At 37.1% G+C, this 14,763-nt stretch overlaps 1 protein-coding gene across 1 annotated transcript in view; it reads left to right on the forward strand.

The window, feature by feature from the left end:
* The window catches only part of TTC6 (tetratricopeptide repeat domain 6), a gene marked incomplete at both ends in the record, with an annotated part of 174,830 nt that overhangs the window by 104,741 nt on the left and 55,326 nt on the right, over positions 1-14,763 (forward strand). Inside the window, 4 exons of the mRNA XM_080912417.1 lie at positions 650-786; positions 10,137-10,306; positions 12,344-12,464; positions 13,475-13,625. Coding sequence (XP_080768543.1) covers positions 650-786; positions 10,137-10,306; positions 12,344-12,464; positions 13,475-13,625 — 579 coding nt within the window. The remainder of the gene's footprint in view (positions 1-649; positions 787-10,136; positions 10,307-12,343; positions 12,465-13,474; positions 13,626-14,763) is intronic.

Genomic DNA, 14,763 nt, shown 5'->3' on the forward strand with positions numbered 1-14,763 from the left:
TATATTCCTGCTTACTCTTTTTAAAATTCATAGCCTCTTTGTTCATTAATTGTTACATGCACATATGTGTATATATATGTACACACACATAATACATATATATGTGAATATATGCATATATTCAAAATTATAGCTTATTTAGATGGGATAATCTTACTTGTATGTATGTTTTCAGGGCTGGCTATCTGATATAGAATAACTAGTTGGTGTTCTTCCCTGGGGAAGACGACTTTTCCCGATCTCGGCATTCCTTTGGTAGAGATGAGGCCTTATGGTCTTTCCCCTACTTTCTTTGTCATGGGTGTTACTGTTCCCCTTGTTCAGGTCATGCTTAGGCAGTCATGTTGATGAGATGTAATGGGGTAGTATATGACATTACTAGGATATACAGGAATTTTTATCAGTGAAAGTTTCAGTAGTCAAAAAGCTTTGGCTTTTTATATTTGCTGTTTGTCTTCCCCTTGGATAATATTCTACCTCAAGAATTTCATGATGGGCACAATTCTTAGTATAATCTTTAAACAAAAATCTGAAGAAATTTAGCATCTTAAAGTGGGTTTCTCTTATATTATTTGAAAATGGCTATATACTTGTTTTAGTTTTTTTATATTTTATTGTGTAACATGTTTGCATTCTCACACCCCTCCAGTGTATTTATTATGATCCCAAAAGAACAGATGCATTATGGAAACGTGGAATGTTTTACTTTGACAATAAAAACTGGATTGGGGCTGCATATGATTTTACATCTCTGTTAAAACTTAACCCCTATAATTCTCGTGCAAGGTAGGAATTATTGTAGACGTACATTTTGAAATTATTTACTATATAAATGTGTTTTCAGGAAAAGAGGCTTACTATAATCTGACAGCCCCCTTTTAAAACAATGAGCTAATTTTCAGTGTCAAGTTATTTCTTTGCATTTCCAGGTTCTGACTGTTTTGCAATTATGTAAAGCATTGCTTGTCATCCATAATTTTCTTCTTTACATTTCCTCTTCATTTACAGCCTTTGTATCTACTGAGTACAGAAATCTGTTCAAATATTTTCCTATAATATCTTTTTGTACGTTGCAGTAAATATTAAAAGATCAGTGGCTACCAGTTCCTGCACTAAAATGCCAGCACCATTAGGGCCACATGACATGTGCGGACCCAGCTGCTACTCTGCTACACGGTCTGCAAGCTGCCCACTCCATGAAGTCCCCTTGGTGGGTAGTTACCACTCTTGGCACACACATATCTCGTTCTGCAGGCCTTGTGTGGAACTGCATGCTTCAGCTGCCTCTCAGCCATTGCTTTCATACACTGTCCTCCACTGTCCGATAAAATCATGACTCAACAATAAATAATTTATCAAATAGATTTCTATGTTAAATTCTCAACCTGCAATCCATCCACACATTAAGCTTACAACCAGTCAACAAAGATAAAAATCACCCACTAGATAAGATAAATTGACCTATAGAAATCCATTCCTTAGAAAGTATGTGTAACTACCTATGGTTACTCAGAGCTGAGTGGACGGAAATGGGTCATCTTCCATGTTGATTCTCCCACTTCTTCTCTCTCCTGCCTTACAAAGACTTTGTCCCCGCCCTACTTTATACTGTCCAATCATGTATCACCTTGACATCAAACTACATAGCTTCTGGTTTAGGGATGTGTGTGTGTGTGTGTGTGTGTGTGTGTGTGTGTGTGTTTACTTTCAGTTGTAGGACCCCATTTGTGAAAGACCCATGAAGGACCTACGCATGTGCAAGTTTACATGTGCATCAATTCTGTTATTTAGAGGGTCTTTTCCCCACTTAGCAGCCTCCATCCCCTCTGGCTCTTACATGATTTCCACCTCTCTTTTCACAGGGTTCTACTAGTCCTTCTGTTTATGGAGACATCCCTTTTAGGACTGAGTGTGCCAAAGTCTCTGCATATTATATGAGGGTGGGTTTGTGTATTTGTTCCCACTTTCTGCAGAGAGAGCTTCTCTGATTATGACTGAGCAAGGCACTGACCTATGAGTATACCAGAATGTCATTAGGAGTAATTTTGTAATCTACATTAAAAAAAAGGATTTAGTCTTTTTTAAAAACACTTTTTATTATTTTATAAAATGATGATATAACTCACAGAATTTGTTATATAATATATGATGAATACATGATTTTTTTCTCCTTTCTTCATTTTGTTTTTTTTTTTTCTAAGAAGGACTGAGGCTTCCACATTTTTGGCCGTCCTTCATTTTAAGCTTCATAAGGTCTGTGAGTTGTTTCTCAGGTATTCAGAGCATTCTGGGGCTAGTGTGCAGTTATCAGTGAGTGCATACCATGAGTGTTCTTTTGTGCCTGGGTTACCTCACTCAGGATGACATTCTCTAGTACCATCCATTTGGGGCTAGTGTCCAGTTATCATTGACTGCATACCATAAGTGTTTTTTGTGCCTGGGTTCCCTCACTCAGGATGATATTCTCTAGTTCCATCCATTTGCCTAAGAATTTCATAAGGTCATTGTTTCTAATAATTGTGTAAATGTACCACAATTTTTGTATCCATTCATCTACTGAAAGACATCTGGGTTCTTTCCAGCTTCTCGCTACTTTAAATAAAGCTGCTATGAACATAGTGGAGCATATGTCCTCATTATATGTTGAAGCATTTTGAGGGTGTATGCCTAGGAGAGGTATTACTGGGTCTTCAGGTAGTACTATGTCCAATTTTCTGAGAAACCTCCAGTTTGGTTCCCAGAGTGGTGGTACCACCTTCCAATCCCACCAACAGTGGAGGAGTGTTCCTCTTTCTGCACATCCTGGCCAGCATCTGCTATCACCTGAGGTTTTTTTTTTCCCTTACAACCTTATTAAAAAAAAAAGAGATACATGTACAGATTTTGATAATCATTTTGGCATACAACTCTATGAATATATTTTTGTCAGTACTTGATTTTTTAAAAATATTTAATAGCATGCATTGAAATCGTACTAGTTACCATAAATATAAAGTACATGTGATACAAAGCATAACATGAAAAGAGTCAAAATTCTCTCGGTTTATATAGATTAAATATAATGATTTTATTTATTTATTTATTTTATTTTTTAAAACGACTTTATTTTACAAAACAAAGATAAATGTACAGATTTTAAACATTTTTTGCTTAAAATTGTACATTTTTGTCAGTACTGTTTTTTCAGACATTAAAATAATTTTTACATAAAACCATGTGAATATATTTTTTTAGTCAGTACTTGATTTTTTTCAAGGGCTTGACAGTATGCATTGAAAACATAATAGTTACAATAAGCGTAAAGTACATGCAAAACAAAACGCAACATGGAAATAGTCAAAGTCTTCTTGTTTTGTAAATATATGTATATTTTTTTGTTTTCTTTATTTCTTGGACTTCATACAGTCTGTGAGTTGTTTCTGGGGGAGTGCAAGCCTCTGGGGTTAGCATCCCACTATCAGTGACTGCATATTATGTCTGTTCTTTTGTGACTGGTTTATCTCACTCAGGATGATCTTCTCTAGATGCAGCCATTTTCTTAAGAATTTGGTTAAGTCATTGTTTCTGGTGGCTGAGTAGTATTCCATTGTGTATATGTACCACAATTTTTGTATCCATTTGTCTTCTGAAGGACATCTGGGTTCCTTCCAGCTTCTGGCTATTATAAATAGAGCCGCTATGAACATTGTGGTGCATATATCTTTGTTGTGTATTAAAGTGTCTCTGGGGTATATACCCAGAAGTGGAATAGCTGGGTCTTCAGGTAGTACTATATCCAATTTTCTGAGGTATCACCAGACAGATTTCCAGAGTGGTTGTATTAGCTTGCAACCCCACCAACAGTGGAGAAGTGTTCCTCTTTCTCCGCAGCCTCGCCAGCATCTGCTGTCATCTGAGTTTGGATCTTGGCCAATCTGACTGGTGTGAGGTGGAATCTCAGGGTTGTTTTGATTTGCATTTCCCTGATGGATAAGGATATGGAGCACTTCCTCAGATGTTTCTCGGCCTTTGGTGTTCCTCAACTGAAAACGTTTTGTTAAGCTCTGTACCCCATTTTTTAATAGGGTTATTTGATTCTCTGGTGTCTAGCATTTTAAGTTCCTTGTATACCTTGGATATTAGGCCTCTATCTGATGTGGTGTTGGTAAAGATCTTTCCCATTCTGTTGGTTGCCGCTTTGTTTTCTTGATGATGTCTTTAGCCATACAGAAACTTTGCAATCTCATTAAGTCCCATTTGTTAATCTTTGACCTTAGAGCTTGAGCCATTGGTGTTTTGTTCAGGAAATTTTCTCCTGTGCCTATGTGTTCTAAGGATTTCCCTACTTTCTCATCTAATAGTTTCAGTGTATCTGGTTTAATGTGAAGATCTTTGATCCACTTACACTTGAGCTCTGTACAAGGAGATAAGAAAGGGTCTATTTTCATTCTTTTGCATGCTGAGTGCCAGTTGGACCAGCACCATGTGTTGAATAGGCTGTCCTTTTTCCATTGAATGTTTACTGCTCCTTTGTCAAAAATCAGGTGACCATATACATGAAAGCTTATTTCTGGATCTTCTATTCTATTCCATTGATCCACATGCTTATTTCTGTACTAGTACCATGCAGTTTTCAGCACAATTGACTTGAATATAGCTTGAGGTCAGGGATAGTGATTCCCGCAGATGTTTTTTTTGTTGTTGAGGATGGATTTCGCTATTCTAGGTCTTTTGTTATTCCAGATGAAATTGCACATTGATCTTTCCAATTCCATGAAGAACTGGTTTGGAATTTTGATGGGGATTGCATTGAATCTGTAGATTGCTTTTGGTAGGATTGCCATTTTTAAGATGTTGATTTTTTCCAATCCATGAGCACGGGAGATCTTTCCATTTTCTGAGGTCCTCCTCAATTTCTTTCTTTAGAGGTTTGAAGTTCTTGTCATACAGGTCCTTCACTTGTTTAGTTAGAGTCACACCAAGGTATTTCATACTTTTTGTGACGATTGTGAAGGGTACCTTTTCCCTAATTTCTTTCTCCACATGTTTGCCCTTTGAGTATAGGAAGGCTACTGATTTGTTTGAGTTAATTTTGTATCCAGTCACTTTGCTGAACTTGTTTATCAGCTGTAGGAGTTCTCTGGTGGAATTTTTGGGGTCACTCAAGTACACTATCATGTCATCGGCAAAGAGTGATGTTTTTATCTCTTCCTTTCCGATTTGTATCCCCTTGATCTCCTTTTGCTGTCTAATTGCTCCAGCCAGGACTTCCAGTACTATGTTTAATAGGTAGGGGGAGAGTGGGCAGCCTTGTCGAGTCCCTGATTTTAGTGGGATTGCTTCAAGTTTCTCGCCATTAAGTGTGATGTTGGCTGTTGGTTTGCTGTATATTGCTTTTATTATGTGTAAATATGGGCCTTGGATTCCTGTTCTTTCCAGGACTTTTAACATGAAGGGGTGTTGGATTTTGTTGAATGCTTTCTCAGCGTCTAGTGAGATGACCATGTGATTTTGTTCTTTGAGTTTGTTTATATGGTGGATTATATTGATGGATTTCCTTATGTTAAACCATCCCTGCATTGCAGAGATGAATGATTGTTTTGATGTGTTCTTGGATTCGGTTTGCAAGGATTTTGTTGAGTATTTTTGCATCAATGTTCATAAGTGAGATTGGTCTGAAGTTCTCTTTCCTTGTAGGGTCTTTGTGTGGTTTAGGTACAAGGGTTATTGTAGCCTCAAAAAATGAGTTGGGTAATATTCCATCTGATTCTATCTTTTGGAATAGTTTGGAGAGTATTGGTGTTATATCCCCAATAAATGTGATAAAATTTTGCATTGAACCCGTCTGGACCTGGGCTTTTTTTGGTTGGGAGGCTTTTGATGGCTTCTTCTATTTTTTTAGGTGTTATAGGGTTATTTAGATGGTTTACTTGGTCCTGGTTTAACTTTGGGACCTTATATCTGTCTAGGAATTCGTCCATTTCCTCCAGATTTTCCATTTTGTGGAGTATAAGTTTATGTAGTAGGATCTGATGATTTCTTGAATTTCCTCAATTTCAGTTGTTATGTCGCCACTTTCCTTTCTGATTTTGTTAATTTGGATACTCTCTCTTTGCCCTGTAGTTAGTCTGGCTAGGGGTTTATCAATCTTGTTGATTTTCTCAAAGAACCAACTCTTTGTTTTGTTGATTTTTTTCAATGGTTCTTTTTGATTCTATTTGGTCTATTTCTGCCCTAATTTTGATTATTTCTTGCCGTCTACTCTTTTTGGGTATATCTGCTTCCTTTTGTTCTAGGGCTTTTAGCTGTGCTGTCAGGTTGCTGATGTGAGCTCTCTCCAGTTTCTTTTTGGAAGCACTTAGGGCTATGAGTTTTCCTCTCAATACTGCTTTCATTGCATCCCATAGGTTTGGGTATGTTGTGTTTTCGTTTTTGTTGAATTCTAGAAAATCTTTAATTTCTTTCTTTATTTCTTCTTTGACCCTGCTATCCTTTAACAGAGGGTTGTTTAGTTTCCATGTGTATGTGGGCTTTTTGTTGTCTTTGTTGTTGTTAAAGACCAGCTGTAGACCATGGTGATCTGAGAGGATGCATTGGAGTATTTCAATCTTCTTATATCGATGGAGGCTCGTTCTGTGTCAAATTATGTGGTCAATTTTCGAGAAGGTGCCATGGGGTGGTGAGAAGAAGGTGTATTCTTTTACTTTAGGATAGTATGTTCTGTATACATCTATTAATTCTAGTTGGTTCAAAGTCTCTGCTAGTTTTGCAGTGTCCTTGATCAGTTTCTGTTTCCCTGATCTGTCCATTGGTGAGATTGGGGTATTAAAGTCTCCCACTATTATTGTGTGGGGTGAAATGTATTTTTTGAGCTTTAGTTGGGTTTCCTTTATGAATATGGGTGATTTTTTATTTGGAGCATATATGTTAAGGATTGAGAGTTCCTCCTGACAGATTTCCCCGGTAATGAGTAAAAAGTGTCCTTCCTTATCTTTTTTGATAACTTTTGGTTGGAAGTTTTCTTTATTCGATATTAGAATAGCCACTCCAGCTTGCTTCTTGGAGCTGTTTGCTTGGAAGTTTTTTTCCCACTCTTTTACTCTGAGATAGTGTCTGTCTCTGTCTCTGAGATGAGTTTCCTGTATGCAGCAAAAGGCTGGATTTTGTTTATGTATCCAATCTGATAGTCTATGTCTCTTTATTGGGGAGTTGAGACCATTTATGTTAATAGATATAAAGGAATAGCTGTTTCTGTTTCCTGCCATTATTGCTTTTTTGGGTTGAGTTGTGTCTGTGTTTTTTTCTTCTTTTAGTTTTCTTGTTTAGGAGTTTTCTTATTTTTACTAGGCTGTATTTTCCCTCATTGTATTGGGTTTTCCACCTATAATTCGTTGTAGTGCTGGGTTTGTGGTCAGATATTGTGTGAATTTTGATTAGTCTTGAAGAGGCTGTTCTTTGTTACTAAATGGACTAAATTTTTGTCCTTTGTCAAAGAGCAAGTGACCATAGGTGTGTGGGTTCATTACTGGGTCTTCTATTCTGTTCCATTTGTCTACCTGCCTGTCTCTTCACCAATACCATACAGTTTTTATCACAATTGTTTTGTGATTTAACTTGAGATCAGGAATGGTAATTCCCCAAGAAGCATTTTTTATTCTTGAGTATAGATTTTGTTATTCTAGTTTTTTTTTTTTTTGTTATTTAAGACTAGCCTTAATCCATTTTTATCTCACAGAATGCATGCGATTATTTCTGTCTTCTTGTATCTGTTGAGGCCTGTTTTGTGACCGACTATATTGTCAGTTTTGGAGAAGGTGGCATGAGGTGCTGAGAACAAGTTACATTCTTTTGTTTAAGATGGAATATTCTATAGATGCCTGTTAAACTCATTTGGTTTCTAACTCCTGTCAGCTTCATTGTGTTTCTGTTCAGTTTCTGCTTTCATGGTCTGTTAATTTATGAGTGTGGGGTGTTGAAATCTCTCACTATTATTACTTATGGTGCAATATATTCTTTGAGCTTTAGTAAAGTATTTTTTTATGAATGTGGGTGCTTTTTTATTAGAAGCATAGATATTCAGGATTGAGAGATCATATTGATAGATTTTTCTATGATAAATAAAAACTTTTCTTTCATATATTTTTATTTTTTTTGGTTGAAAATCCATTTTATTTGATATTAGAATGACTACTCCATCTTGTGTCTTGGGACCATTTGTTTGCCCATTTAGTTCCTTAATGTTTTACTCTGAGGTAGTGCCTATCTTTGTTGCTGAGATGAATTTCATGTATTCAGCAAAATGTTGGGTTCTGTCAAGTATCTAGTGTGATAGTCTATGTCTTTTTTAATTAGGGAACTGAGTCCATTGATGTTAAGAGTTATTAAGGAATAATGATTGCCTTCTTTTGGATTTCTTGCAAGAGGATTATTTTCTTGCTTTTCTTAGGGTGTAGTTTTCCTCCTTGTGTTGGATTTCTTTTTATCTATTATCCTTCATAGGGCTGGATTTGTGGAAAAATATTGTGTAAATTTGGTCTTGTCCTGGAAAAGATCACTTTCTCCATCTATAGTAACTGAGAGGTTTTTTTTTTTTTGATAAAGTTACCTGAACTGGCATTTGTGTTCTCCTATGGTCTTTATGATGTCTGTCCAGGATCTTTTAGCTTTCATAGTTTCTATTGAGAAGTCTGGTGTTATGCTGATAGGTCTGCCTTCATATATTATTTGTCCTTTTTCCCTTACAGCTTTTATTATTCTTTCTTTGTTTTAAAAATTTGGGTTTTGATTATTATGTGTCAGGAGCACTATTTTTTCTGATCCAATCTATTTCTAGTTCTGTTGGCTTCTTGTATGCTCATGGTTATCTCTTTCTTTAGGTTAGGGAAGTTTTCTTCTATGATTTTGTTGAAGACATTTACTGGGCCTTTTAGTTGGAGTCTTTGTTCTCTTCTACACCTATTATCCTTAGGTTCGGTCTCCTCATTATGTCCTGGACTTTTTGGATGTTTTGGATTAGGAACTTTTTATATTTTATATTTTCTCTGACTGTTGTGGCAATGATTTCTATGGTATCTTCTTTTCCTGAGATTATCTCTTCCATCTCTTGTATTCTGTTGGTGATGCTTGTGCCTATGACTCCTGACCTCTTTCCTAGGTTTTGTTTCTTCCGGGTTGTCTCTCTTTGTTCTGTGAAAGTTTGAAGGAGCTCACTTCTGAAGTTACACACTTTGTATCTACTCGAGGCCTTTCAAACAACAGGCATCTTGAATCCCTTGAAGGCAGAATACTTCATCAGTAAGAAATATCTCATGCATGTCCTAACAATTCAAAATATTATATTTATTCTTTGAAACAGACTTTCTATGTAAGCTTAGTTGACTTGGAACTCACCATGTTGATCAGAGATCCTCCGGTATCTGCGTCCTAAGTGCTGAGACTTCAAGGCCTATGCCATCACACCCAACTGATACTCAGTTCTTGCAACATCAGCCTTTCCAGATGCTCCCATAGCATGCCACCAACCATGTTCACTGTCCAAGCACATGCCCACTGGTGCTATTTTCATTCCTACTCAATCAGTATTTGATCCAATCCTTTGGGCTCACAATGGGATACTTCCTGTTCTACCCTATCCCTAGCTCTGGAGTGATGAGCTTTGACTATCATAAAAATAATGATTGTTAGTCTGAAAAGCTTTTATCAGTAGCTTCCTTTTCCCAACTGACTGAAAATAAGTGCTTTAAAATAACAGATGCGGCTTTGTAATGGGACAGGCTGTCTCATATCTTCAACTAACCCTCCTATTTTTCTTGACCCCAAACCTTTTGTGCAAATGTTGCTCCTTTCACTAAAAAGAAAATAAGCATCCAGAATAAATCAATAATAATGAATGAACTTTTGAAGGTATTTTAAAAAGCTGTCCCCTCTGTAAGAGAAATGAAATAAAAGTTAATAACCTTGCAGCTACGTCATAAACACAACTAATAAGCATATAATTATATAACAAAGTGTCCCTATAAAATGTTTATGTTGTTTTGACAGCAGCAGCACAAGTAAGCTCTATTAGGAAGCCAACAATCAGAAAGTAGGCGGTAGGTTTAACGAGAAGAGAGAATGTCTGTTGTGTGGAGCACACTCAAATGCTCTTCTTTTTCTAGGACAAACCGGGGAAGAGCATATTTAAAAAGGAATTTATATAAACAAGCAACCCAGGACTTTTCTGCCGCCATCCACTTAGACCCCAACAACTGGCTGGCACTGTACTACCGAGCCTGCTTATTTAGAAAGTGTAGTCCTTACCGAGCGCTGCAGGACTACAGCGTGTCAGGTATGTGGCTGCGTGTTCGTGATGGTCACATGTGAGGGAACATGGAGATCACTGTGTACTACTATGGATACTTGCTTTGTACATGCGTGTGGCTCACGTGGATGCATGAACACACATACATGTACAGGCCAGAGGACAATTTCAGGAGCTGACCACTTTTTTCCCCTTTTATTTTCTGCTTTCTCTCTTATTGTTTTAAATTGTGTTTATTTTCTGTGACATAGCCCTCCACTGGCCTCATTAAATAGGCTAGGTTTTGTGGCCACTAAATATAGGGGTCCACTGTCTTCAACCTCCCCCTTACTGAAATTACCAGTAGCACATGCTACCATGCCAAACTCTTCTGAGGGTTCTAGGGATAGAACTCAGGTCCCTGTGCTTTAAGGGACATCTTACTAAGATGTCAAGCCATCCCTGAAATGCTCCATATATGCTGAGAGGAACTCATATTTTGTGTCTATTTCCACGGTCTTGTGGGAAACAGGGCTAAAGAACGCCCTTCAGTTTTCTTTATATCTGCGCATCTCATTCCTGCCCATAGATGACTCTATCTTTGCGTCTCCTTTGTCTGCCATGGTCTCTGATCTTACCAATGTGCCTTTCCTCAGTTTACCCCTTATTTCTCAGTACAGTGTCAAAGCAAATATGTCATATGTATGATGGGACTCTGCTACCAAACGCTTTAGATTTAAAGAGTTTTGTGGGCCAGTCTGGTTCCACTCACCTGGCTCATCCTGGGACTCTCTTCCTTTTTACTCTTTTTCTGATAGCCCCACCCTCTTACTTCCTCTATCAACCTCCCATCTTGGAAACTGTTGTAATAATTCAAAATCTCTACTATTGGATTATTCAGAGCAGACCAACTTGATTTTTAGCCATCACCATTCCCTATATATTGCCTCAAGGATTTAAACAAGCCACTGTTATAACTAGGCTCTGTGATTGTGATGTTGGGTGTTTATGAGATATTCGGTACTTCCTGAGCACAGTTCTAGGTATTATATGTAGAATACTTCAGTGAACACTCTGACAATAATATGAAGAATTTACTATCATCCATTTTTTTTTCTTCTGAGAAAAACAGAATTAGTGTAATTAAATAACTCCATTCATTTTTTTTTCTCCTGTAAGAATTGATATTCTGCTAGTATAACAGCAAAACTTTTCCTAGTTGCCCAATCACACTGTAAGCTGAGTGGGATTGCCTTTAGGATATTGATTTTTGATTCATTAGCCTGGCCTTTACTAACATCGGCTAAAGCCTCCCAAATCTAGTATGGATGGGGTGGGTGAGAACAGGGAGAAAGGGAAACTTAGAAAAACATGAATTGACTCTTATAAAATTCCATATAGTTCACTACCATGTTTTTTTTTTTTTTTTTTTTTGTTTGTTTGTTTTCTTTTAAGCAGCGGGGAGTTAGTAACCTAGGGACTTGAGAGGTGCCTTCTAAGCTGGGTTCTGGTGAGGGCCATTCATCTGCAGTGGAGGTTGTTTTTCTCCTCTCGTTTCCTGAATACTGCCAGGTCTTCCACCCACTTCCAAGTTCTTCTTACCTCAAGTAGCTTCTATGAAGCCCTCTATCTCTGTAGGTAAGTAGGGAGACCTGACATCTGCCACACGACTCGTGGCGCAGGACATTGTCACCTGTTCTGTCCTTTATCTGTGTGATAAAGCCGGCGGCAGTGAGCAAGGGCGCCCTTCCATCAGTCTTAACTCCAGGCCTGCCTTTGCCATGGACTTACCCGTTAGTCCCTGTCGGTGTAATATGTTCCCCTCGCTTTAGTCTCGTCATCTGGAGAGTGAATGGACGTCGGAGTTTACTGCCAGCTTTAGTGAATTTGTGAACTATGACTGCCACAGTATTACAATTAAAAATAAAGTCTCTTATTTTTTTTTTTTTTTTTGCCCCAATGGGCACACTCATCACAGACACGTTGTTTACGAGATGCTAGATGGGGGAGCGATAGAAAGAGTGAACATGGAAATGTAGCTCATGTGATTGTCTACAAACCAAAGTGTGTGCTTTATATCTCCAGTTCTTATAAACGATGGCTACAGTAACCTCAACTGTTTCTTACACCGGGGCATACTCTATACACAACTAAAATGCTGGGTGCTGGCCATTTGTGATTTTGAAACTGTTGTTTCTCTTGAAAGGTACGTCTTTGTTTTCATACCTATTTTACTATTGCATGAAATTGGGGGGGGGGGGAAGAAAGCTTCCCTCTCATTATTGATAATTTCATAGAAAACAAGACTGTAATTATAAAGTCACAGCAGAATTAGAGTAACACTGAAATAAGATTACTGGTAAAATAGGGCTTGTTCATTTCAGTTGCTTTGCAAATTTAGAGGCTGAAGAGTTTTGAGAAAATTTAAGTTTTCTTTAAGGTAAAAAGTTAAAAAGGAGAGTTAAGAGTATTACCCTGAGGACCATAGTGGTTTCTTTGGGCTAAGGAGGCAGAGAGATGTTTCAGAGAGAGGGTCAGGAGGGTGGAAGGCCCTTTGGTGCTCAGCTCATGGGCTTCCATGGCTGTGGGCTACAGAACCCTAACCCTTGTCTGGAAATAGAAACACTGAACAGAGTAATGTCTATGGTCTTCCCGTACTAGATAGTAATCACTTAATTATAGAAGAGGAAACAGCATGTATTTGATATTGAAAAGCAATTTTGTAGCTATCCATGTAGAGAGGTTTTTTTACTTGAAAGCCACCAAACCTAAGAATGACTCTTAGAATTACTCATAGCCCCAGGGGAAGACTTTGGAATTGAGAAACAATGATCATTAATTCAAGGTAAGTTAAAATTAAGTCCACTTTTGCTACTAATCTAGGATGTTTTACTATTTCCAGTATAGACTAATTGTTAATTCATTACAAAGCCTTTTATTGGGAACATTCTTCCTTTTTATTGAAAATAATTTTTCATGTAATATATTCTAATCATAATCCTCTTCTCCCTTTCTCCTCCTAGCTCCTCCCCACCTTCCCAAATACCCATGCTTATATTTTTTTTTAAAAATCATGCAGTAAAATAATTTCATTTCTTTAGTAAAGTTTTAAGAATGTTTAATTGCAGATGATTCATGTATTTCATTAGCTTTTTAAAGTAAATGATGAACATTGAAAATAAATGTAAAATTTAATACATTTTGTTGTCCTTTTAGAACTGCTACTGTGGCATATAGAAATATTGGCCTCATATATCTCCAACACCTGGATAATTACACTGAAGCCTTCTGGTGGTTTACTGAGGCAATTAGAGTTGATCCTTTGTATATTCAAAGCTATATTTGTAGAGCAGAAACCTATTTTAAGGTATTTAAGACTGGAATTTTTTGAATTTCAAAATATTTTAATTGTGTGGCTATTTGTTCAATGTAACATAACATATGAATATATTCTTCAGCTGACCACAGAGGCTCATGGCTTTATAAGCAGTAGCTATTAAGCAGATACACTTAACTAATATTAGCTATTTACAAAGTCTCTACTTACCAAGTGTCCATTTTTATTTCTATGATGGCTCTAGCACATGTTTTATTATTACTATAAAACAGCATAAACTATAGCAATTATTGTATTTTATGCAAATAAGAATCCATGATGAGGAAGTTTCTGAGACTCAGTAGCTTCAGAGTTATCTGTAATTTTATTTGATGAGAGAAAAACTACTATTAGCCTTTTAGAATCCGTTGGTCTAATTCTGAGTATGTGTTTGTGTGTGGGTATGTACTAATAAATGTGTGGGTTCATTTACTATATATATAAAACACACATTTAAACCAGGACCAAGTAAACCATCTAAATAATCCTATAACACCTAAAGAAATAGAAGAAGTCATCAAAAGCCTCCCAACCAAAAAAAGCCCAGGTCCAGACGGGTTCAGTGCAGAATTTTATCAGACATTTATTGTGGATATAACACCAATACTCTCCAAACTATTCCAAAAGATAGACTCAGATGGAATACTACCCAACTCATTTTTTGAGGCTACAATAACCCTCGTACCTAAACCACACAAAGACCCTACAAGGAAAGAGAACTTCAGACCAATCTCATTATGAACATTGACTCAAAAATACCCAACAAAATCCTTGCAAACCGAATTCAAGAACACATCAAAACGATCATTCATCCTGACCAAGTAGGCTTCATCCCGGGGATGCAGGGATGGTTTAATATATGGAAATCCATCAATGTAATCCACCATATAAACAAACTCAAAGAACAAAATCACATGGTCATCTCACTAGATGCTGAGAAAGCATTTGACAAAATTCAACACTCCTTCATGTTAAAAGTCCTGGAAAGAACAGGAATCCAAGGTCCATACTTAAACATAATAAAAGCAATATACAGCAAATGAACAGCCAACATCAAACTTAATGGTGGGAAACTCGAAGCAATCCCACTAAAATCAGGGACTCGACAAGCCTGCCCACTCTTCTGCTA

This window comes from Micromys minutus (assembly GCF_963924665.1).
Source record: "Micromys minutus genome assembly, chromosome: 1".
Lineage (NCBI taxonomy): Eukaryota > Metazoa > Chordata > Mammalia > Rodentia > Muridae > Micromys > Micromys minutus.